This window comes from Hemiscyllium ocellatum, chromosome 34, assembly GCF_020745735.1.
Source record: "Hemiscyllium ocellatum isolate sHemOce1 chromosome 34, sHemOce1.pat.X.cur, whole genome shotgun sequence".
Lineage (NCBI taxonomy): Eukaryota > Metazoa > Chordata > Chondrichthyes > Orectolobiformes > Hemiscylliidae > Hemiscyllium > Hemiscyllium ocellatum.
Window position 1 is genome coordinate 8,926,612 of NC_083434.1, and position 24,558 is coordinate 8,951,169.

Here is a 24,558-nt window from a genome sequence, read left to right on the forward strand (position 1 = left end):
GTTGGTGGCTTTGACAAACAAGAAATTAATAAATCTGAGTGACACAGTTATGAGCTGCAGACTGTAAGATCTACAGATGTCCTCAGCAGCTCCCCCAAAAGGTCCTGGAGATGAAGAAGTTGAGTGCTGTGATCACCTTGTCAGCCATGGCAGTGCCCCTGCCCCTGCTGCTCTTGGGCAGATATCAACATCCTAAAGGCTACAGATGTTTATACAGCTGCCTGAGAGCCTGAGCCGTCAGAGATATGTTGTTTAGATTTGTTGAGGAAGCAGATCCTTGGTTTTGATCTGAATCGATGCTGAACATATCACCTCCTTCAAGATGCATCTCTATATCCATCTCCTCTAAGCTGTGAGGTTTCACGTGGTTTTGGAGAAAACTGCTACTTTTGATGGTGGTGTTACTTCTGTTGCAGGCTTCTGGACTGGATCTGTGTGCTGCTGCTCTTTGGAGATCCAAGCTATTGTAGCATTGATAGCTCCGACACTGCAGGGAAGACTTACATTTTACTTTCAAAACATATGATTATTTTTAAGACTTGTAAAAATACATAAACCATTTTGGCTTAAATTGCAGAAAGAGCAAAAAAATGTAACTTGTCTCTATGCAGCGTATTCTATTCTTAAGTTTCTCAATACAATTGTAATAACCTTAATGCATACAATAAACATCCAATGTTAGGCATGTAGTCTGTGGGCAAAAATTTCAAATTAAAGCCTATATCCATGAACCACTCTGGGGTTCCCTTAATGTAATTTCAGTTTCACAGGTAAGAAACTGAGCAATAAAGATACTATTCTCAGAAGAAGTGGTGAATTCAAGCTAAAACAACTACTCCTAACAGTGCTATCTTTCACTGCAGGTAAGCACACGCTCCCTGATCTCAGAGAAAGAAAACAAAGAGGTGGAGGAACTCAGCAGATCTGGAAGCATCTGTTTGAAGAAAAACAAAACTAAAGTTCCAAGTCCAGTGACTCTTTGCCAGAACAGAAAGCAATTGGGAAAGGGGGAGAAGTAAGTCATCTAGATAGCGATAGTGCCCAGAGAAACTGAGGACAAAAAGGAAGCAGACAAACGGATAGGTGATAATGGGAACTGAATAGTTGAAAATACGTTGGTACACTGGGAGCAGCTGGTACAGAACAGGACCTGGGGGTGTGGGGATTGATAATGAACATGAAGGGAAATGTTCACATGCTGAAATTTTAAATCCAATATTCAATTTTTTCGGCACAAAGGTACCTTGGCAGAAGGTAAGGTATTGTTCCTCCAGTTTGTGTTGAGCATTGGTAGGACACTACAACAGGCCTGAGACATGCATGTTGGCATGGCAACACAGTGGTGTGTTGAAGAGGCAGGCAACTGGAAGCTTGGGGTCATTTTTATAGATAGAGTGGAGGTATTTGGTAAACTGCTTCAGCTGACCTCCTTACCCTGTCGTCAGCATAAATACCACCTTTCCCCAACTGTTTTCGGTTCTGGTGAGGGTCACTGGATTCAAATCATTAACTCTGTTTTTCTGTCCACAGATGCTGCCTGGTCTCCAATACTGTCTTTTTTTTGTTTCAGATCTCCAGCATCTACAGTTCTTTGTTTTATCTTGCTGATTTCAGTCTTTATGCTGTACTAGTGGGTCAGAATCAGTCAACAATGGCTTCCCACTGTGCACTCACATCCTCCAATCTATTGACTGGCTGTGAAAGTTAGCATAGTAAGTTGAAGAACGACTTAATTCGGGGTGGTGGGGGAATGCTGTTTGTTGATAATGCTGCCTGAGTGCAACTTGAAAGACCACTGGATAATCTTGAGATCCTGAGCCAATGTCACTTTTGAGGATTTCACTCCCCAGGCCTGTTTCCATACTGTAGGGAATCTAATCTAATCTAATCTAATCTACATCCTTTTGATTGTGGGAATGATTGGGCCCGATGGGGGCTTGCCAATTTAGGAGATTGTTGGATATTGGGACCAAACATGACTCCAGAATCCAAGTCCTGCCCACTTGAATACCCTTCCTGGAGGTTGCCAATGTACAGTGTGTGGAGCACCGTTAGTGGGAGGGCCCGTTATAGCTCAGATGGGTGCTGCTGATATAGGTGGGACCCCATGACAGCACCTCAAGTTGGAGTCACCTCTGAAGACTTCAATAAGCAGTTCAGTTAAGTATGGTCATAACTGGCAAACCTTTAGTGTGGAGAGGGAACTGTAAGGTGGGCCCACAGTTGCTCTCAAGTACGATGGGTTTAAATATCCCCACCTTTAAACTGGCCACCAGGGGGCACTAAATTGAGCCCAGTCTTTATTATTTGTGACTGGGTTAGGTCACTTGTTAAGCTCTCTGGAAACATTATGATAGACAGAGAGTGCACGCCTGTCAATTTCAGTTAGGCGGGAGCGATGTCAGGAAATCAGCAGAGACTGTTAGCTCCACCAGCGGCGTCTGCTCGACCGTGGAAAATGATTGTTCTATAGCATGCAATGTTCCCTTCATTTATCCCACAAACGCCAATTGTATGAAACCTTTTAGAATATTGCCCAGGATTGTGTTTTCTCTCCCCCCCACCCCGCACACATACCTTTCGAGTTCTGGGTCATTGCTGTTCGACAGTTTAGTTTCTTGTGCAAACAAAAAGAGAAATATCTGGCAGGGATACTACTTTCTGTGCTGGGGTGGTGTTATTATTCCAAACAGCCCTTCAATGCAGATTTCTCTCCATGACCTTAACAAGTGAGTGCATTGGAAGCTGATCAATAGGATGCTGAGATGGGAGGAGCCGGAGCTCGTCAGAGCTCCCTGGGGGACTCGGTGGGTGTTGTATTTCAGTGGAGTTGCCTTTCTCCTGGCGGTGAGAAAGGACCATTGCCCATTCCCGAATTCTGGATCTCTCCTGATAACTGCGGCACAGAAGGTCGCCAGCAATTCAAAACTTTTTTTCCCTCACTCGGCAGCACCATGGACAGTCCGGGCTTCCACAATCTGGATGCTGTCGGCTTCCTTCAGATTTGGCAACGATTTGACGCTGATGGTAATTTAAACATTTATTTTATCACTTTTGCTGCTAAATGGTGAGATACTTAAGTTCCTGTTATCTGTACGGGGACACGAAGGGGTGATTATATTTGAAAATCTTAATCCGTCTGTAAAGTAGAAATGATTTTCCCTCAATTGTATTTCGGAAACTTTTGCGATCAAATTGAGACGTGAAATATTCAGTAGATCTGAAAGGACGAAGCAAATTAGTTTGAACGAAATGTACACAAATCAGTCGCTTGCACAGTACAAAAGCAGAAGTGGCTGGAAAAGCTCAGCAGGTCTGGCAGCATCTGTGGAGAGAAATCAGAGTTAACTTTTCGGGTCCAGTGACCCTTCCTCAGAACCCAAAGTGTACAGTACATTTTGCCACATTTCTTTATGTGGGGGTTTGATTGTCCTTTAAGTTGTGTTCTGTTCTCGATATCACGTTGGTACAATGCTTCATTTTTTTCATTCTGTATGAGTGAAGTCAACTATTTATTCCATTGCAGCCTGAGACTTGTAGCAATAATTCACTTCCTGGTTCTTAAACCATCAGCGTTCCTTTTTCTTGCATAGTTTATTGTTTGAACGGACCCCCACCCTTGCATTTATTTAGTTTATCATGTTTATGTTATTTCCTTAGCAGCTGCATCGTTCTGGAGCTTTAGATTTTTATTTTAATGATTGAGACAGGCCAGGTGAAACCTTCAATTTTGCCACCTTTAAATGTTGCTCTTGAGAGATCCTGTGAAGGGTTTGTACAAGGGGTAGGAATTAGATTTGCTGTCGATTCCTTGATCCATAATCACAGATTTCACCATTTGTTTCTTGTGGAGAAATAACAAAGAGGGAGGCAATAATAGGATTGCTGCTAGACTGTTTTTCTAGAAAGTCCATTAATGTTCTGGGGACGTTCTTTTGATTTTACTGAATTCAAATACCACCATCTGCAAAGGCGGGTTTCGAACCATTGGTGACTCTTCAGATACTGAAGCAGACCATGCGCAAGTGCTGTCAGACCTGGACGATATTCAGGCTTAGGCTGACATATGCTAGGCAATGACCATCTCCAATAACAGGCAATATAACCGTCACCCCTAGGCATTCAATGGTGTTATCATCATTGAATCCCTAACCATCAACATCCTTGGGGTTACCATTGACCAGAATCTCAACTGGACTTGTCACATAAACATAGTTGGCTACAAGAACAGATCAGAAGCTAGGAATGCATTGGTGAGTAATTCACTTGTTGGCTCTTCAAAGCCTTCACCAGCAGTTTACCATCTAGAAGGCACAGGCAGGAGTGTAGTGGAATACTCCCCACTTGCCTGGATTAGTGCAGGCTCCAATAATACTTAAGGAACTGAACACCACCCAGGACATTGCAGCCTACTTGATTGGCAGCACATCCACAAACATCCACTCTCTCCACCACCGATGTTCAATAGCGGCAGTGTGTACAATCTACAAAACTCCTTAGACAACACCTTCCAACCACTTCCATCTAGAAGTTCAAATGTGGCAGATGTATGGGACCACCACCATCTGCAAGTTGCCCTCCAAGTCACTCACCATCCTGACTTGGAAATGTATTGACATTCCTTCACTGTTGCTGGGTCAAAATTACCCCCCCCCCACCCCCGCCCGCCCCAACTGCATTGTGGGTCAGTGTACTGCATGTGGTCTGCAGCAGTTGAAGGCAGCTCACCACCACCTTCTCAAAGGCAACGGGGACAGGCAATAAATGCTGGCCAGACAGTGATGCTCACATCCCAACAATGAATTTTTAAAAAAAAAATCTGTGAGTCAAGAGCATTCTAGTTTGCTTTTAGTCATTGGCCACCATTGCACTTGCTTTTGCATTTTAGAATGAATTGTGCCGTCACAACATTGGTGCTCATCAGGGCAGTGTCCCTCATCTGAGGACCAAATGTATCAGCATCACCAGGGAGTCACAGATTCCAAAGATGCAGCCAGGCTTGCTGTACAATGTTTACTGTTCTATTTCAGATTTCCAGCATTTGTGGTATTTTATTTTTATGTTTACATCGGTACCATTGAAGCGTTCACTTAATCTATATTCTAAAGAAAACTGTAAGGTTTTGCACACTATTACTATTGCAGAAATGTGGAGATGCGAAAGTTTTAGATTAGATTACTTACAGTATGGAAACAGGCCCAACAAGTCCACACCGATCCGCCACCCACCCATTCTCCTACATTTACCCAACACTACGGGCAATTTAGCGTGGCCAATTCACCTAACCTGCACATCTTTGGACCGTGGGAAGAAACCGGAGCACCCAGAGGAAACCCACGCAGACACGGGGAGAACATGCAAACTCCACACAGTCAGTTGCCTGAGGCGGGAATTGAACCCGGGTCTCTGGTGTTGTGAGGCAGCAGTACTAACCACTGAGCCACCGTGCCACCCTCATTTCAAATGTGCTCATCCTTTTGTGAAGTAAAAGTGATCTTTCAACCTTTCTGTGGTTTTTAAGGAGATGGGAACTTGTACTATTACAGTAAATAAAGTATTGTTTTATTTTTATTTTATGATTGCTCACTCCAGTCAGGATAATATGTGACATGGTGGGACCTGTTTTTTTGAGAGTACTCACTGAGCACACTCGTTCTTCACTGCAATATCTGTACATCCTCCTGCAGCAGCAGTTCCAAGCAAAACCACAATACCACTACAGCACACCAACATTTTAAAATTGCAGCTGTTGAAACTTCTAGGTTTAGGGGACAGCAACATCTCCCAAAATGTTGTAGTCACTACAAAAGCAACCTAGTCAGCCTTCCTAGCACATAGTTTCTATTGTATGTTCTCAGGAGTTGTACATCTAGGTCTATTCAGAGAAATGTTGAATGCAGCACTTATTACATGTGAATAATGAGGTCAACTTGCTGGAATCAACATAACAGTGAAATAGCTCAGACTCTAGCTAACCATGTTTATCTCAATACAGATTTAAGGCTGGGTAAGTGGCTTTTTGACATGTGCGATTTTATGCCTGAATAAATTCAGCTCGATTTACTGTGCTGTATTACATTTGTGCTGTTCATTCCATACCCAAAGGTCTTCAGACAGGATTTCCAGAATATTTTTATGTTATTCAATTCTTCAAATGATTTTATTGAAATGGTTACACTATTTGTTCACATCTCTTCTAGACAATGGCTACATCGAAGGCAAAGAACTGGATGATTTTTTCCTTCACCTTATGAAGAAACTTGGTGCTGAAGTGAGTACACATTCTCTTTTAACTTGTTAAATAGACCTCATTGTAAGCATTTCCAAGGCAACCAACTTAGTTCCCTTCTGACAGCTGTTTGCCAAATGCACGTGTACAGAGATGGAAAGGACTCACACAAAAACAAGATACATAGCAACAAGGTCAGTTCTGCCTGAGACTAACAATATATTCTAGAAAAAGGTTACTGGACCCAAAACATTAACTCTGCTTTTTCTCCACAGCTGATGCCAGACCCAGAGATTTTCCAGCAGTTTTCCTTTTTTTTGTTGTTAATAATAATGTATTGTTGAAATAATACAGATGCTGGAATTCTGAAACAGACAGTGCAAGATTTTTTATTTAAATGGAGGACCAACATCTTAAGGTAATGCTCTGAAGTTGGGAATTCAACGTCAAGCTTTTAAAATGTCTAAACACAAAATTGAGGTGTTGTTCCTCAAACTTCATTAGAACATTGCAGCAGGCCCAGGACAGAAATGTTACCGTGAGAACAAGGGGGCAAATGAGATGGGAGTTCGGAGTCATTGCTGCAGACAGAATGGAAGTGTTCCACAAAGTGGTTTCTTTGTCTGTTTGGTCTCGCCAACATAAAAGACTCAGCATTTTGAGCAGCATATGTGGTAGACTGATTTGAATGAAGTACAAGTAAAATGCTTTTTCCCCTGGAAGGTGAGTTTGGAGCCTTGGACAGTGAGGAAGGAGGTGGTGAAAGGAACAAAAATAAAGGGAGGGTAGAATCAGAGATGGACCAAGTGAAGTGAGAGAAGAATGGAAATTGAAAGCAAAATTGATTAATTTTCCACATTCAGAAGGGTTGTGGAGAGGGCCAGAGAAGGTCTGGAACAAGGAAAGTTCCACTTTCCGTGTTCCATTGCTCTTTCAGCCCTGCTCTGAGGAAGGGTCACTGGACCCAAAATGTTAACTCTGATTTCTCTCTACAGAGGCCACCAGGCCGACTGACCTTTTTCAGCAATTTCTCTTTTTATTTCTTATTTACAACATTCAGTTTCTTTCGGTTTTTATTCCTCTAAATCATCTGATCCCCTTGCTCTTCCTGTTCCTATGGAGAAAGTGAGGAACTGCAGATGTTGAAGGTCAGAGTCGAGTGTGTGAACTCCCCAATGCATCAAGAACAGAAACACCCCCCGGTCCTCACCTTCCACCCCATCAACCTCTGCATATGTCGCATCATCCTCTGCCACTTCTACCACCTACAAACAGACCCCACCACTAGGGATATGTTTCCCTCCCCACCCCTATTAGCATTCCAGAGAGACCATTCCCTCCACAACTCCCTTGTCAGATCCACGCGCCCCCACCAGCCCTCACCCCCAATTCCAGCACCTTCCCCTGCCATTGCAAGAAGCGCAAAATCTGCACCCACATCTTCCCCCTCAGCTCAGTCCAGGGACCCAAAGGATCCTTCCACATCCAACAGAAATTTACCTGTACCTCCACAAATGTCATCTACTGTATCTGTTGCACCCGATGTAGTTTCCTCTACACCTTGTGGATTGTTTCAGAGAGCATCACTGGGACACCTACACCAACCAACTCCACCACGCCATGGCTGAACATTTAACTCCCCCTTCCATTCCGCAAAGGACATGCAGGTCCTGGGCCTCCTCCATCGCCAAACCCTAACCACCCAACGCCTGGGGAATAGCACCTCACCTTCCAACTTGGGATTGTGCAGGATTAATGTGGATTTCAATAATTTTCTCATTTCCCCTCCCCCCCACCTTATCCCTGTCCCAAGCCTCCAATTCGGCACCGTCCTCTTGACCTGTCCACCATCTTTCCCATCTATCCGCTCGACCCTCCTCTCTAACCTATCACCTTCTCCCCCACCTATCTATTGCACTCCCAGCAACCTTCACCCAGCACACCCCCCCCTCCCATTTATCTCTCCACCCCCAAGGCTACCAGCCTCATTCCTGATGAAGGGCTTTTGCCCAAAACATCAATTCTCCTGCTCCTCAGATGCTGCCCTACCTGCTGTGCTTTTCCAGCACCACACTCTCGACTCTTCCTGTTCCTATGTCAAAAGTATAACAACTACCATTTTCCAACTCCTTTCAGTTCTGAAGCGTCATACCAGACTCAAAACGTTAACTCTATTTCTGTCTACAGGTGCTGCCAGACCTGCTGATTTTCTCCAGCATTTTCATTGATTATATTGTTCAAATCTGTTTGCATTTGCAAGGACATAAAATAATCATCTGAAAAGGTTGTATGACGTTTTCATAGCATTCACTCTTTTTCAAGGTTCAACAATCTAAATCATTTCCATGAATATACTTCCCATTATCCCTTTTTTGTCCGATTTATTCTAGACTTCAAATTATAATTGTCTAAATTTTGAGTTTAATAGTTCTGACAAAATTATTGTTTTCAGTGAACTAACATTCTGTACTGTTTTTTGAAGCTTTTAATTTTGTTGCTTCTAATCAACAAAAACTTTTTCCACACGAAATATTGTGAAGTAAAATTCAATATACATAGCACAGAGCAAATACTGTTTAAAAAGCAAGCAAACTGCAATTGTTTGAAAACGTGAAACATAAATTGCTGAAACGCAGCAGATCAACTAGTCTTTATGAAGAGAACTGACAGGTACTTGTGTCAGGCTGATGCCTTCTTGAGGACTGGAAAATAATAGAGGCTAGCCCTTAGAATCTGAAAAAAGGAAGGAACAAGCAGACAAATAAATCAACCAGCAATACCACAAAGAGAAAAATGAAATATCTTTTGAATAACCAGTTACCTGAACACAATGTCAATGTAAGAGATCACCTTAGCCAGGCAATAAGAATGTAGTGTTACAGAAACAAAGGATAGCAAAATAGTTAAAGTAGTGACCAGCAAATGCACACAAACACACATGCACAAAGACACACAACACACCGTCAACAAACCAACACAGAAGAAGAAACTGGAAGAACTTATCAAATAATTTGTTCATTTTGTGAGCATCTGTTTTAATAAGTTATTGTTTCTGGTCGGCTTCATTCTGGTAGAACAGTATTCTGTTGCTATCAACCTTCGTTTAGTGCCAGGATTACCTCTTGAGTCAAAGGGTTTGTGGGTTCAAGCATATTTTTAACTGGCATACAAATGTAATACAGAAGGATCACTACAATGTTAGAGTGCCATCATTCATATGAAATGTTAATTTAAGGTACTGTCTGTCTCTGACGTTATATAAAAGAATTGATTCAAAGAAGTGTAAAAATGATGTCTTGTAATCCTCAATGTAGGTACCTTAACCAGCACAACTAAGACAGATTACTTGGTCAATTTTTTTCATTACTGTTTGTGAAACTTTTCTGTGTGAAAATTTGTTGCCTTATTTTTCTAGGTGACAGCAATGATCATGCTTCTGAAATAATTCATTGGCTGAGACACGCTTTGAGACCTTCTAAGATTGGGAATGGTGCCATTCAAATGCATATCTCTCTTTGTTTATATTATACCTGAGTAAAGCAGCCAAATTAGATCATTTGTTAAAAGTCAACAATTATTACAAGCATTTCAAAATCTTGAGTGAAAAGTAAAGATTCTTCTTGATTGATTTATTGGATCAGAGGAAAAGCTTGGAAGTAGATCCGGAAATGCAACAAAAGTTCAATGTCACCACTTAGCCGCAAGCAAACTGCTTGCAGAAGGACTGGATCAATATATGTGCCTTTGGGAGGGAAATTTGCACTTTCACCAGTTTTTCCACATTATGAGGCATCTGATCTGAATCAAATTTTCAACATTGAGATAAAAGAAATTCTGCGTGGCAAATATATTCTGACCTCGAGAATACGAAAACTATATGAAGCTGGGTGCAGTAAACTGTTCATCTGTCTCTTTTTGATAACATTGAATTTCAAAAAAATGGTTTAAGGTTGAAGAATTGAAATTAGAACCCTCAGTTAGGAAGGCATTGCTATATAAAGATCAAAGTTGTATTCTAAAATATTCTGCACGATTGCTACTCAGCCTTGCTGATTTTGTTATCCTGTCAAGTTATTAGGTCAAAATTATGGCTCTTAGAGCAAAAGCATTTCTGTGTTGGAGAATAATCTAATTTAAAGAGCTAATGTCAATTCACAATTGCTTTATTTGTCAGTGCATGGAACATTGAAGTTTGACATTGATGAAGGAGTTTGTATAATGTACAGAAAATTGTGTTTGGACTTAGTTAATGGACAGAGGGGTTTAGATTAGATTACTTACAGTGTGGAAACAGGCCCTTCGGCCCAACAAGTCCACACCGACCCACAACCCATTCTCCTACACCTAACACTACGGGCAATTTAGCATGGCTAACTCACCTAACCTGGGAGGAAACCCATGCAGACACAGGGAGAATGTGTAAACTCCACACAGAGAGTCACCTGAGGCAGGAATTGAACCTGGGTCCCCGGTGCTTTGAAGCAGTAGTGCTAACCACTGTGCCACCATGCCACCCCTTTCAAAGTATAATGCTCCTTCAACATGAAAACTCTGAGTCACCTGTTAGAGAACTCCTTTAATGCCATTGGGAAAATGCTTGAATCTATTGTTAAGGAGTTAGTAGCAAGAAATTTAAAAGGTCTTAATACAATCAGACAGAATCAGCATAATTTTAAGAAAGGAAACACCACATTTACCAAATTTATTAAAGTTTTTTGAGATGTAACCAGAAGATTGATAAAAGGGAACCAAGAAATTTAGTCTAGTTGGATTTTGAAAAAGGCATTTGATCAGTCGTGATCATTTTTGTGTCACGAGTTAATATCTATTAAAACCGATACTACCAGCATTGATTTAATTCACAGTATTAATATCTATAATGAATGTGGAGGCTTCTCATGTTCAACTTACGTGAATTTCTTACAATTACTAGGAACTCTTACCATTAATGAAGAAGAAGCCATGTTAATTCTTCATGGATTGCTTAGATTCTCAGGTCAGAGAGGAATTATCCAGACTTTTTTTTTCCCTTTATTGAATTTTTCTTTGTCTCACCAGAACATGACAAAAAGATGGAAGAATTGGGGTGACATTGGGGTGGGTGATGGGTGTCATGTGGACCAAAAGAAGTGCCTTGTCATTGTGCAGCAGCCATCATGAGTTCACACAACCAGAAATGCTTCATTGGAAATTTAGATGCACCCAAAGTCATCTTGGCATCTGAATTCCTAATACTGCCCCATATTGTTTGTCGTTCCTTCACTATCATTGGGTCAACTTCCTGAAACTCCCATTCTCACAACACTGTGGCATACCATTACCCCCATGGGCTGCAGCAGTTCAAAATGGCAACTCAGTACCACCTTCTCAAGGACAGGCTGATGGAACCAACTATCTGTCTCCCATTCAATACCCTCTTTTCATTTGATTAGGGTTAGAGTCAAGTTCAGAGTCAAATGGCAGAGTCAGGTTTTGGTAACTAAAGATGCATTTCTTGGTGGGAAACCTTTTTAAATATTGAATGATCCCTTCAGCTTTGAATTCTCATTTCCCTATTTTAGTGAATTTGTTAAAGCTTTTTGAGTTAATGATTTCAGAAAGAAAATGGGGAGCAGTATTTCAAGACAAACAGTACTTTGCCTGAAACCCCACAAAACAATGTCAAGGCTTATGTTTTTGTTTCATTTCACTGAACAAAAACATAAGCTGACAGCAACCTGTCAGTATAAACTAAGTCTGTGAAAAATAAACTTCATTGCATTTGTGGTAAAGCAAATGTGCGCAAACCATATCACAGCAATGGTAGCACATTTGTAAGTATAAATATTGTGTTCACACAAATCCACAAATTTAAGAGTTTCAGTTGTCAGATATTCATCTGTCTTTACATACTATTTGCAAGTTCCCCTTTACAGTATATGGCTAGTTTCTGTTAGGCACATAGTTAAAAATTAAAGAGGACACATGCCAGATGCTATGCAATTGTAACACCACTGTTAATGTAAAATCTAGCTTGTATCAATTGATCCACTATGTTTCTTCCTTGTAATTAACTTATCTGCTTCAGGCCAAATTAAATTAAATAATGTTATCTTGTGCAATTGCATACTCAATGTTTTCAGTCCCTGTTTCCATGAAGGCTCAAAATGGATTTTTATCCTCGATTGACTCCTACATATCTCCGAAGGTGCAGGACTTTGTAGAAGAGCAATGTGTGGAAATTAGTAGCTGATAGATATAATCCTAATATTTGTAACTTAACCAACTTGGTCATGAGCACAGGTTGTTATAAAAGGTCCGTGGCAGTATTGTAACAGCAGAATTTTCTCCAACGTTCTCTCAATGCTTGGCTAAAACTATCAAAAAATAAGTTACCAGACCATTAATCTCACCGGGATTGTGGGACATTGCTGTGTTCAAATTGGCAGCTACTTTTGCCTTCATAAGGACAAATGGCCACCGTTCAAAAATAATTATTTGTGAAACAATTTGAGATACCTTAAGTGTACAATATAATTATAACATCCTCCTTCTAATCAATTTAATGATGATATGGACGAGTGGCTTTGCCTATAAACATTACTTCATTCATATCCCATATTTTATTGGTCATGTAATATTATTTCAGACTTATTAAGCAAAAACAATGAGGAATAGCATTTTAGCATAAAAAGTAGCTGCCATGCTGATATTGTGATACCTTCAATCTAGCGAGACTCCCCTTCAAGAAGAACATGACTCGTGCAAAGGGGTCAATGCATTGACTTGGTACTTCCACTAGGGAACCCCCACAAAGCGGGGAATGAGTCTGAGATGCAACTAGAATAGTGCAGTTCCAGTTTTGAGATTTGTACTTTCCAAAAGTGTCTTCCTTCCCCTTGGAGATGCTGAAGTTTTAAATTGCCAGTACTGCAGGATGTAATGTACTCTTCGTATTGTGGTTTAGAATGAAAGACCCAATTTTCTCTTACACGTCGTCTGAGTTATGTTTGAAATGAATCCTAGCTCTCTGCTGTCAAGCTGCACTCTCATGTGAATGGACCTCAATGAAGTGTGCATTTTTTTTAGTAAGAGTGTTTAGCATGATTTTGAAATGTTTGGGGATAATTTTGTAACTAATGTTCAAAGCAATTAATTTCTTACCAATTCAAATGCATGCCATGTTGTCAGGGAAGACAAAGCTTTAAAGATTAGTGTTTGATTCCATGTGATGTGATCCAATCATTAACTGTGTGAGTAAATATCCAAGTTAGTATTCATTGGCTCCTAGTTTCACACAACCAGAAATGCGTCATTGCAAATTTGCATGCATCCAAACATGCCTTAGTGTCTGAATTCCTCAAATTGGCACCTCATTGTTTGCCTTTCCTTCACTATCACTAGGTCAAAATCCTGGAACTCCCATTCTAACAATATTGTGGCGTACCATGATCACAATGAACCATAGCAGTTCAAGAAGGTGACTCATTACCACCTTGTGCATGTGAGGTGAATTGGCCATGCTAAATTGCCCATAGTGTTCAGGGATGTGTAGGTTAGATACATTAGTTAGGGGTCAATGTAGAGTAATGGGAAATGGGTTTGGTTGGGATACTCTTTGGAGGGTTAGTGTGGACCTGTTGGGCCGAGGGATTCTGTGATTTTCAAGGATAGTTATGGATGGACAATAAATAGCGAGTGTTACCCACATTCTGCGAATCAATTTTAAAATGTTACATATAACTTGGTATTTAGAAATCAAATTGATCAAATCAAATTGATTTCTGTTTCCAACAGAGCAGTATCCCCGCTGCCATAATCAAGGTGTTAGAACTGTTGATATCTGTGGACAACAAGAGTCAATGCAGCAAGAGGCTATGCTTCAAGAGAAATGAGCACTTAATTTGATTTGACAAGCATCATGAGTAAGACATAATATGACTTCAAATTCCAATTCAATTATCCTGAAACCTGCTGTTGCAAGTGTATGCAGTCTTGGACAGTAGCTAACATTAAAGTTAATTTGTCAGTATGTTATGTGAGGCTTGTTCAACTTTCATGGATGGGATGGGAGGAGAGTGGCATATTTCAATCATTCTCTAACTCGAGGGCCAGTGATTAAACTTAAGAAAGTGAAGGTTTGAGACAACAGTAAGCAAGAATTTCAAAATACAAACAATTCCAGCCAATAAATTGATCATTTTAAATGATTAATAAGCAATTTATCAGAGTTTGTTGAAGAATTAAGATATATTGTGGAGAAAGGAGACCAATGGATATACTGTAATGAAGTTTTCAATAGACATCTGGATAGATGCCACATCAAAGATTATTATGGAAAATAAAAGCTCACAGCACATGAAGTACATATTGATATGGTTAGAGGATTGACTGGCTGACAGGAAATAATAGCCATAAATGCATCAGTTTCTGGTTGGCAAGATGTAATGAATGATATACCAAGAGAATCAATCTTTAACAATAATATAAAAGAATTGAGTGAAGGGACCAAAGGCGTGGTAGCTAAATTTACTGATGACACAAAGGTAGGTAAGAAAATAAGTTGTGAAGAGGACACAAGGAGGCTACAAATGATATAGATAGTGAAGTGAATGGGAAAAGCTCTGACAAACAGTATCATGTATAAAAATGTGAAATTGTTCATTTTGGTAGGAAAACTAAAAGTGAACATTTTGTCCACATGTTGAAAGAATACAGAGTTTTGAGATCTAGAGAAATCTATGTGACCTAGTACATGAATCACAAAAGGTAAAGTATGCAGGTAGAGAACCTAATCAGGAGACGTAGCAAAGTTATTGGTTAAAATGAGGGAAATCAAAAGTAGGGAGATTATATCATTATACAGGGCACTGGGGAGACTACATCTGGAGTACCATAGACGACTGCATTTCATTGCTTATTTTATTGAATGATACAAATTCGTTGGAAGAAATTCACAGAAGGTTTACAAGACTAATATCTGGGATAGGTGGATCCTGAGGGGACTTGACAAGTTGATGTAGAAAGGATATTTCCTCCTGTGGCAGATCCTAAAATGAGGAATCAATGTTTTAAAAATAAGCATTTAAGACAGAGATAAGAATTATTTATCATGCAGTGGCTTATGTGTCTTTAGGACTGTCCTTCTCAAAGGGCGCTGGAAGTAAAGTTTTTGCTGAGGTAGATCACTTACCAGTAATCTAATTGATGATTGGCTATTGGGTGTAAATGGAAATGTGGAGTAATCAAATTAACCATGGTCGTATTGAGTGATGAGGAGACTAATCAGAAAGGGGATATTTTGTCTTGGGAGATCTCCTGGTAAACCCACTCTGTACACCAGACATATACACTTGCACCCTCCAACAGGCAACAGCAACTAAAGAGAATTTGAAGAACTTGTACCTTCTCCCTAGCTGAGAATTATTGAGCCCGACTGCAATGTTTATATTGAAACCTTCATTCTGATCAGATGACTCAGCACAGACTCATGTCTACTATCTCCTACTCCTGTTCCTAATTTATATGCTCATATATTTCTATTGTGCCATCTCTGCTGACTTTTTAGTCAGTTCAAGTGCACCTACTTCACTGTTTAATTTTAAATGTGTGTATTTTGTTATGTAAGATTGATATATTTGCATATATCAAGCATATGATTATGTGTGTTATTATAAGCACATTGAACAAGGGTGGCAAGGTGGCTCAATGGTCCACACTGCTACCTCACAGAGTCAGAGATCCAAGTTCAATTTTACCCTCAGGTGACTGTCTGTGTGAGTTTCTACCAGGTGTTCTGGTTTCCTTCCATGATCCAAAGATGTGCAGGCCAGGTGGATTGATTATGCTAAATTGTCCATTGTATCCAGCGATGTGCAGGTTAGGTGGATTAGCTATGGGAAGTGCAGGGTTGCAGGAATAGGATAGGGTGGGGGGAGGGTCTGGGTGGGATGCTTTTCGGAGGGTCAGTGTGGACTCGATGAGCTGAATGACCTGTTTTCATACTGTAGGGATTATAACGGGGCCACTTCATCTTTGATGCTATTTAGCAATGGAAAAATGAATGCTTTGCGGTTCAACATGTAGCTAACTTTGATCCCTGTCCCTGAGCATCTCTGTCTTGAGAAATGCCTCAATGTCTCCAAGATTTTGGGGAAGCAAATTCCAGATTTCTTTATATCTCCCGAGTATTGTTGTTGATAAAAAGGATAGCTAGGTTATCGAGGACCTTTACAACTTTGTACTCCAGGAATGGTATGAACGTACCAAGTTTCTAAAACGCTGCCTGCTGGCAAAATGTAGTAGCAGAAGTGTAAATCCAAAAAAGTTTAACATTCAGGATCTGCATTTTTCCATGCATATGCTAAGAGGCTGTACAGCAGCTATGTATTTTATTCAGAAGAATTTAAGGAGCTAATTTTATTTCCAAAAGCATTAAAATAACAGATTTGGCCCTCATTCCAACAGAAAATGATTGTATTTGCTGTTACAAATGTAAAATACTGCCACACAGCTGCAAATCCTTTGTCCAGTTTATCATTATTCAATTATTGTTACAGTGTTTCTGCAGTTGCATCTATTTTGGGGATTTATTAGTTGCTCAGTACCTTGCTTCTGTTGCTGTAGATAGTGTTTTTGACAATGTTAGTGTTGTTAGCTTTTATGGACCTTTTACTGTTCTTATGGTAAGATAACGAGGTGACAAGCGATACTCTCAGAGAAGGTTGATAGCTGTTGTCATAGAGAATTATGACCCTTGCAACTCTTTTTCAGTGTTCACGTGTGCCACTAGCTCGATCAGCATTTATTATCCATCCTTTATTGGTACAGCATTTTCATTCCTGGAATGAAACGACAGAACAGATTTCTTTTATTCCTCCTTTGGCCACTTGAAGATTGAAACTTAGACTAATACTACAAATTAAAAATTACGTGAGTTGCCAGTCAAGCCAGTTATTGGAAATAGATGTTACCATCTACCACAATGGGATTTCGTAGAACATCAATTTGCGGTTCTGGATTACTAATTGAGTGGCATTACAACGACACCATTATCCCATTCTGCATCTATGCAGAGAAAAAAAGTCCCATAAAACATTTCAACTTCCATTAGTGATGTGACTCAGTGCCTATGTTTGTAGGCACAATTCAAGCTTGTGTTTCTTTGGCGTGGGGGAGAGAGGAAGTGGGACTTTTGTTTAAGATATGGAAGTGCATGATGCTTTTCTGTAGATGTGCTTGTTTTATTCTTATGAATATGAATAGTGTGTAACATTAAGTAAACAAAGTGGCTGTGACAATTTCATGCTTTTTTCTCAGCTGACCCATAGCGAATTGTTCCCGTCATGGAGAAATTCATGTGATCATAAAGGCAAAGTTACCAAAAATAGCAATATTACAAGAACAAAACAGAGTATTAATAAAGTCAAAGTAGATTTACAAAAGTAGTTACGTTTTGGACAACTGTGAAGTTACTTTCCTGGTTTATAGCAATGGAATCCTTCACGTAGCATCCGTAACGAATACACTACCACAGGTTTACACTGGTGGCTCAACTGGAAAAATCACTGTCCAATGAGGCAGTCAGTTGAGAAACTTTTATTTTCAGGAGCATTAGAGTATCAAGCTTGGTCCTAACTGTGCTAGAGTTAAAATGCAATCTGCTTCATAACTGAAATGATGATTGATGTATCCCTGGTGCAAAGTCATACAAGGACTCAGTAAAATTCTGTGCTGATCAAGATCAAAATGGCAATACAATAATTTCAGTTGGCCTCAGTATTCTGCAGCTATGGAGAACTTACAAAGTTTTCAATTACTCTTCAGTTATTGTTGCCTGCTGGAAAGTGCAAGTGTACATGTTTGGTGTAGAGAGTGGTCTTGCTATGAGATCGCTCATTGACCAAATGAGACAAAATATTCCCCAATAAATGACATTCTTCTGTAATTTATTGTTCGTGAATGCTAACTTCAAACAAAACATGGGCTTCATCAGTCACCAAAGAACTCCTGTCAAAATATCAGATGATGGCCTGGCTGTTGTCTTCAGTACAAAGGATGAATGAATAAATAAAATTTGGTGCAGGAAAGGCTAAATTGAAAGTCATTATAAATCTATCAGACTGTTATAAGAAGCCTACTGATTCACGAGTGTCCTTAAGGGAAGGATATTGTGCTTGTTAATGTAGTACAGCCATTCAAGTGGTCAGGCTGTAGCTGGTGGCTAGATTACACTCATGTGCATAAAGGTTATGGTGACCTAGTGGGTCACATTGTTTGTAGAGAGAGATTTACATAGTTCTCTGCATGACTTGGAATCAAGGATTCATGAATGTGCTAGAATTTTAGTTATGAAGCAGATTTCATGTTGACTCTATCAGAATTAGGACCAAATCTGTTACTCTAATGCTGCTGAAAATAATACAGTTCCTCAAATTCTACTGAATAAAATACATAGCTGCTGTATAGTCTCATGGCATATGCATGGAAAGATGCAGATCCTGAATGTTAAACTTTATGGATTTACCCTCTGGAGGAGCATTTGTGTTAGAAAGTTGGTTATGTAGAATAATGCCCTTCCAGGAGTGCAAAGTTGTAAAATTACTCTATAATTGTCCTATTTATCGACAATATTATTCAATCATTATACCTTGAGTATCATGCAATTTTAGGTAAAAGCATTAACTCATAAACTAAAGGATTTATGTTGAACTAACATACACATGTAAATATATGTATATGTATTTAATGCTCAGGTGGTAGTTGAACTACAGGTCATGTATAGGCAAGACCAGGTAAGGACAGCAGATTTCCCTGCCTGCAAGGACTTAAGCAGGTGGGTTTTCATGATAAGTTTTTATTCTAGATTTTTAAAAATTAATTCAGATTTCACCATCTGCCATGGTGGAATTTGACCCAATCTCTCTAGATTGCTAACTTAGTGACATTACTACGATACCACTCCCTCACCCTGTAGATGCAGGGAGGAGAAAAGGTGGCATTAATATTTCAGTTTGCTAACCTTTACTCAGTTAGTGATGTGTAATGGATTTGAAGCAAATGCAGAGACTCAGCAAGCGAGTGAGAATTAAGGCTTAGGCCTGCAATAGGGCAGAGGAAATTGTGCAATATTCCCACAGGGGAAAAATCCTGGTGAATTTTTTCCTGGTAGCTTTTCCTCTTGACCTAGAAAGAGATGGACAGCTAATGGCCAAGGCACCGTTGTCATGGTCTCCAATTTTATACTCACCTACAAATGCTGGCCTGGGGAGGAAGTGTGCAATGCATACAACTCCAACCGTGGGTACACTTTCACGTATTGTGGTGTTTAGTTAACCCTTCTCATTTTCTTTTGGAATTGAAGTTGATTTGTTTCCACTCCAATTCAGTGGGTTCTGAGGTAAGTGCTAAGTCTGATGCTGACTTGTATACTCTCTGCAGGGTAATTGGTTCTTGAGGAATGGGCAGATAAGGTATTGCACAATTGTGCACTGTCTCTGACACCTCAACTTTGCTCCCATTGAAGATATGTTTGGTTCCTTTCAAATGAACCTTCTCCATTTTGGTGTCCACAAGTCAGGAACTCTCATCAGTTGATGGGGATGGTTTAATCTGTAAAGCATCCCTAAAGCATCTGCACTGTCCTTCTGGGAGTCTCCCGCCATGGCTGAGCCTGGAGTAGAACAGTTCCTTCAGGAACCTGGTGTCAAGTCCACAAATGATTATATCTCGACCATGGAAGCTGATTTTGTGTGATTCTTACCTCAATATTTGGCATGTTAGATTCAGCAAGGAAGCAGCTGTTGGAGCAGCTTTCTTCTAAGTGAATTGCAACTTTCTATGAAGGGACTGCTGATGGTGCTTCTCCAGTGATACAAGTTTTTCAAGTCTCTAAAGCACATCAGAGCATTTGGATCTCTCGTGCCCTTTAAACAGTGACTTTAGTATTGGGTTTGAAATTCTTATCCTAAAGTACTCTCTTTCTCACCCAGCTAAACTGTAAACTGGCACACTTCAGGCCCTGGTGAGTTTGTTGTCTATGTCTGCCTTCATCAAGGAGAAATTCCCCAGAAATGTGAATTTGTACAAGATTTCAGTGTTCATCTTGCTCCATGTGGGTAGGTGATCAACTGAGAGAGATATTTGGAAGGGGAGCTTAATCTTCTAGGTATTTAGTGAACGGCCTGTTTCTCACTTCCTTCAGAGAAAACGCCAACCATTCTGTGGACTCAGTTTCTGGGTGAACCTGCACACTGTCATCCTCTGCATTTTGAAACACAACGACTGAGGTTGAAGTGGTTTTGGTTTTGACTGAAGACTGCCCAGAGTTAAGCCATTTCCCATCTGTTCTGTAGATTATCTCCACACCTCTGAATAATTTGCTTCTACTTCTGCCCCATCACTTATGGTTTTACTTTAACATAATCATGATCACATTGTCCCTGACAGCATCCTGTATACTTCCTCTTCCCAGGTGAGGAACATGAGGAGATGTGCAGCTTTGGCAGGAGTGTAGCTTCACCATGTTTCAGAATTTTAGCAGAAGTTCCATCTCCCCCCAAAGGCCCTGTAAACTTTTGACTATTGCAATTACCTGATGAAAGTGCGGAGCTCCAAAAGCTGGTGCTTCCAATTAAACCTGTTGGACTATAACCTGGTGTTGTGTGATTTGTAACTTTGTATACCCCAGTCCAATACTGGCATCTCCAAATCATGAATATTTTTTCAACTTCCATAATAGGGTATTCAAAGTGAACTGGGAAAGGTATGTCAGAATGAAGTTGATGGTGTCCAAGTGGAAGCCAGAGTCTTGGTTGATGAGTTCTTCAAAATGTTCTGTCTAGCAAGCACTCACTATCTCTATGTTGTTTTCCTCTATGATTAGGCTTTCAGTGGAATGGACACTTGAATACTTGGCCTATGGATCACTTTGACAGAAGAAACTACACATATATTTCTTCAGTATTTGCAAAGAGTTGGATTTCTTGTGGTCTTTCTACTTATCATTTATTCTTTATGCCATATCATTTATGTTGTATCTACTGTCGTCAGCTGCTTATAGGATTGTTCCTTCTATCTTGACTATTGTAAAGTTTCCAGTTTGTGATAACTTTACACTTATATTTGATATGTCCTGTATCACTTGGTCCTTTTTAGCAAATCAGTCAAATCTTTTCTGGTAAAGAGAGTACTGAAGTTTCTGCCAATGTTTTTTTGCGATGGAGGTTGTACTATAGCTCCTGATGACTAACAGTTGAGAGTTTTGCAATGGAGTACTGACAGTCAAGTGCCCCTTTGGAAGCTTTAATGTTAATTTTTTTGTAGCATTGATTTTGCTGTTTTCTTTGTTTACGGACAGGCTGATGGAGATGGTAGATTAGACAAGGTTACATCAGCACCTAATGTAGCACAGTTAAATATACCTCCCTGTAATCCCTTGCCAGATGAGGTTGAGCAAGTGCCAATGTTTAACAGTGAGTGTTGCCATAGGATCTTGTGTTTGGCTCATTCGTGGAACAGTTGTTATAGAGTCATAGAGATGTACTGCACGGAAACAGACCCTTCGATTCAACCTGTCCATGCCGACAGATATCCCAACCAAATCTAGTCCCACCTGCCAGCACCCAGTCCATATCCCTCCAAACCCTTCCTATTCATATACTCTCTTTTATATCTTTCCCCTCTCACCCTAAACCTATGCCCTCTAATTCTGAACTCCCCGGCCCCAGGGAAAAGACTTTGTCTATTTATCCTATCCATGTCCCTCATTATTTTGTAAACCTCTGTGAGATCGCCCCTCAGCCCCCGACGCTCCAGGGAAAACAGCCCCAGCTTGGTCAGCCTCTCCCTGTAGCTCAGATCCTCCAAACCTGGAAACATCCTTGTAAATCTTTTCTGAACCCTTTCAAGCTTCACAATATCTTTCTGACAGGAAGGAGACCAGAATTGCACGCAATATTGTGTAGTGCTCAGACTCATCACAGTTTGAACTATTCATGAGCATGTTGACATCCCAGAGTCCAAACTGAATCTTGATGAGTGGGTGCTTGATTATTCATTTCATGTGGAGCAGTCATTGCACATCAACCACCACACAGTTTCAATAGCAAGAAACCTTGGTCAAACTGGAAGGATATTCTGAGATAACTGCAGACAAGCACAGTGTGAGACATTAACATCGTAAGTTTCATGTACACAGCTGTGTGTGACTCCATGGGCAGGACAAACTGAAGCCGAAAAATCAGTAGTTATATCTAGACTCAGCAGGAGACTGACGACAGTCTCTCAATCATTCCAGTGCTGGAGAAGGACAATAGACTGACCTGAGATACTTTAAATATCACATTTTTATCAGATACCTACACACGCTAACACTCGAGGAGAATTCATTGTATGACCACAAGGCAATGAAACTGCTGTCCAGTTTGTGGCAAAATTAAAAGTAATTCCAGTCATGAATGACACTTTAATTGTGACATATTGCAAACTAATTAATTCTATTTGCTATAAATTCTGTGTCTTACAATCTTATTCTCCACAAACCTGATGAAGAAGTAGCGGTCCGAAAGCTAGTGCTTCCAAATAAACCTGTTGGACTATAACCTGGTGTTATAACTAAATAATTCTATCAATGTAAAGGGGGCTGTTGTTAATGTGTTGCCATAAATGGTAATTTGAAGAATTAGACATGCTGACATTGAAATGATGGTGTTAGGGATGAGAAAAGTTGTGTGATATCTTCAGAAGCTTCATTGAGTTATCAGTCAGTTGGCAAACCTTACATGATTGGGCTGGATGTCAATTGGATTCTAATACGTGTCAATCAAACCTTGACTTTCACAGGATGACCTGAGTGCCGGGAAGGTCCAGAAAGTGAAAGAGCGATTTATGTCAGCTTATGATGTCACTGCGGATGGAAGGCTGCAAATCCAGGAGGTAATCACATGTTACTAACTCCAGCTCAGTGTCTGTACAGTGTAAGTCATACAGATAAGTTATGAGGACTAGGTTTGTATTTCATTGAATACAGCTCATAATGGGATGATTTGGTTTTGATTTTTAGGTTGTTTAAAGCAGCTGGTAGAATAAATAGTAAGAAACTATTTCCTCCTGTGGTGAGGAAAGCACAAAGAGGCAGAACCTTAAAACTGAAGTGAAGCCGGAGAAGGCTAGCACCAGGAAGCATATTTTCACCAACAGGAATCTGGTGTGTTCTCACTCACAAGGCTGTTGAGGTTTGGTTAATTCAATGTTACAAAATTCAGATTTTTCAGGTCAAGAATTCAATAGGATTTTGATCCAAAGCTGGTAAATAGAGTCACTGATTAATGGAATGGGCTTGAGAGACTGAATGCCTTATATATGTTCTTCTGTTCCTTAAAACCAGTTTCACTATTGTCAGGCATTTTAGAAAATTAAATCAAGGTAAGAAAACCTGAGAAATTTCTATGCTGTTTGGCTTTGCTGTACTATTTGAGTATATTTTATATGATTTGAATGATGTTCATGACAGCATAAAGAATTTGTTGAGGAATTACTTGATAGTATGAGGGAACTAGATTAACATGAATCAAGCACTCATTCCCCTTCAGTGGTTTATATATTAATCTTGAATGTGTAAATTATATCAATTCAGAGTGCGGTAGAATACAATTCTGCTGATACAAGTGACCTAAGTGCCTTATAGATGCCCCATTCTTGAGTTGCTAGATCTTTTCAAAATCTCTCAATTTAGCGCAATGCAACTCAATAGAGGTAATGCCTATTGTGAAGGCAGGACTTCAGCTACAAAGGATTTTGTAGTGGTTGCACTTACTAATACTGTCATGGACAGATGCATCTACTATAGATAGTTTGATGAGGACAAGCTCAAGTACATTTTTCCTTTTAGATTTTCTCACTAACAGCCAAAGGCCCAAATCGCAACCTATGTCCTTTAGTCCTTGCTCTCTTTAGTCAATGGTAATGCTACTAAGCCACATTCTGTAATGGACATTGAAATCTCCCAAACTAAAGTACATTTAGTGCTCTCACCACCCTCAAATGGGGTGTTCAACATGAAAGTGCACCATTTAATCAGCTGAAGGGGGTCACTAGGTGGTAAGTCATAGGAAGTTTACTTGCCCATGTTTGACGTAATGCCACAACTTCAGTGGGTCCAGAGTCAGTGTTGAGGACTCCCAAGGACAATCCCTTTCCGACAGCATTCTCCAGGTGGATCTGTTTTGTTGGTGGTATAGGACATACTCAGTAATGGTGGTAGTCTTTGTAAGGTATGATTTTGTGAGAATGACTGTGTCAGAGTGTTGCATTAATGCTGTGGGACAGGTCTTTCAACTTTGGCACAAAGG

The 24,558-nt window shown here is 40.1% G+C and overlaps 1 protein-coding gene across 1 annotated transcript in view; it reads left to right on the top strand.

The window, feature by feature from the left end:
• Positions 1 to 2,798: 2,798 nt before the first annotated feature.
• Positions 2,799 to 24,558, top strand: part of scgn (secretagogin, EF-hand calcium binding protein) — a 60,238-nt gene continuing 38,478 nt past the window's right edge. Inside the window, exons 1-3 of the mRNA XM_060850012.1 lie at positions 2,799 to 3,027; positions 6,201 to 6,271; positions 23,051 to 23,143. Of these exons, the coding sequence (XP_060705995.1) occupies positions 2,955 to 3,027; positions 6,201 to 6,271; positions 23,051 to 23,143 (237 nt within the window). The 5' untranslated portion in view covers positions 2,799 to 2,954. The remainder of the gene's footprint in view (positions 3,028 to 6,200; positions 6,272 to 23,050; positions 23,144 to 24,558) is intronic.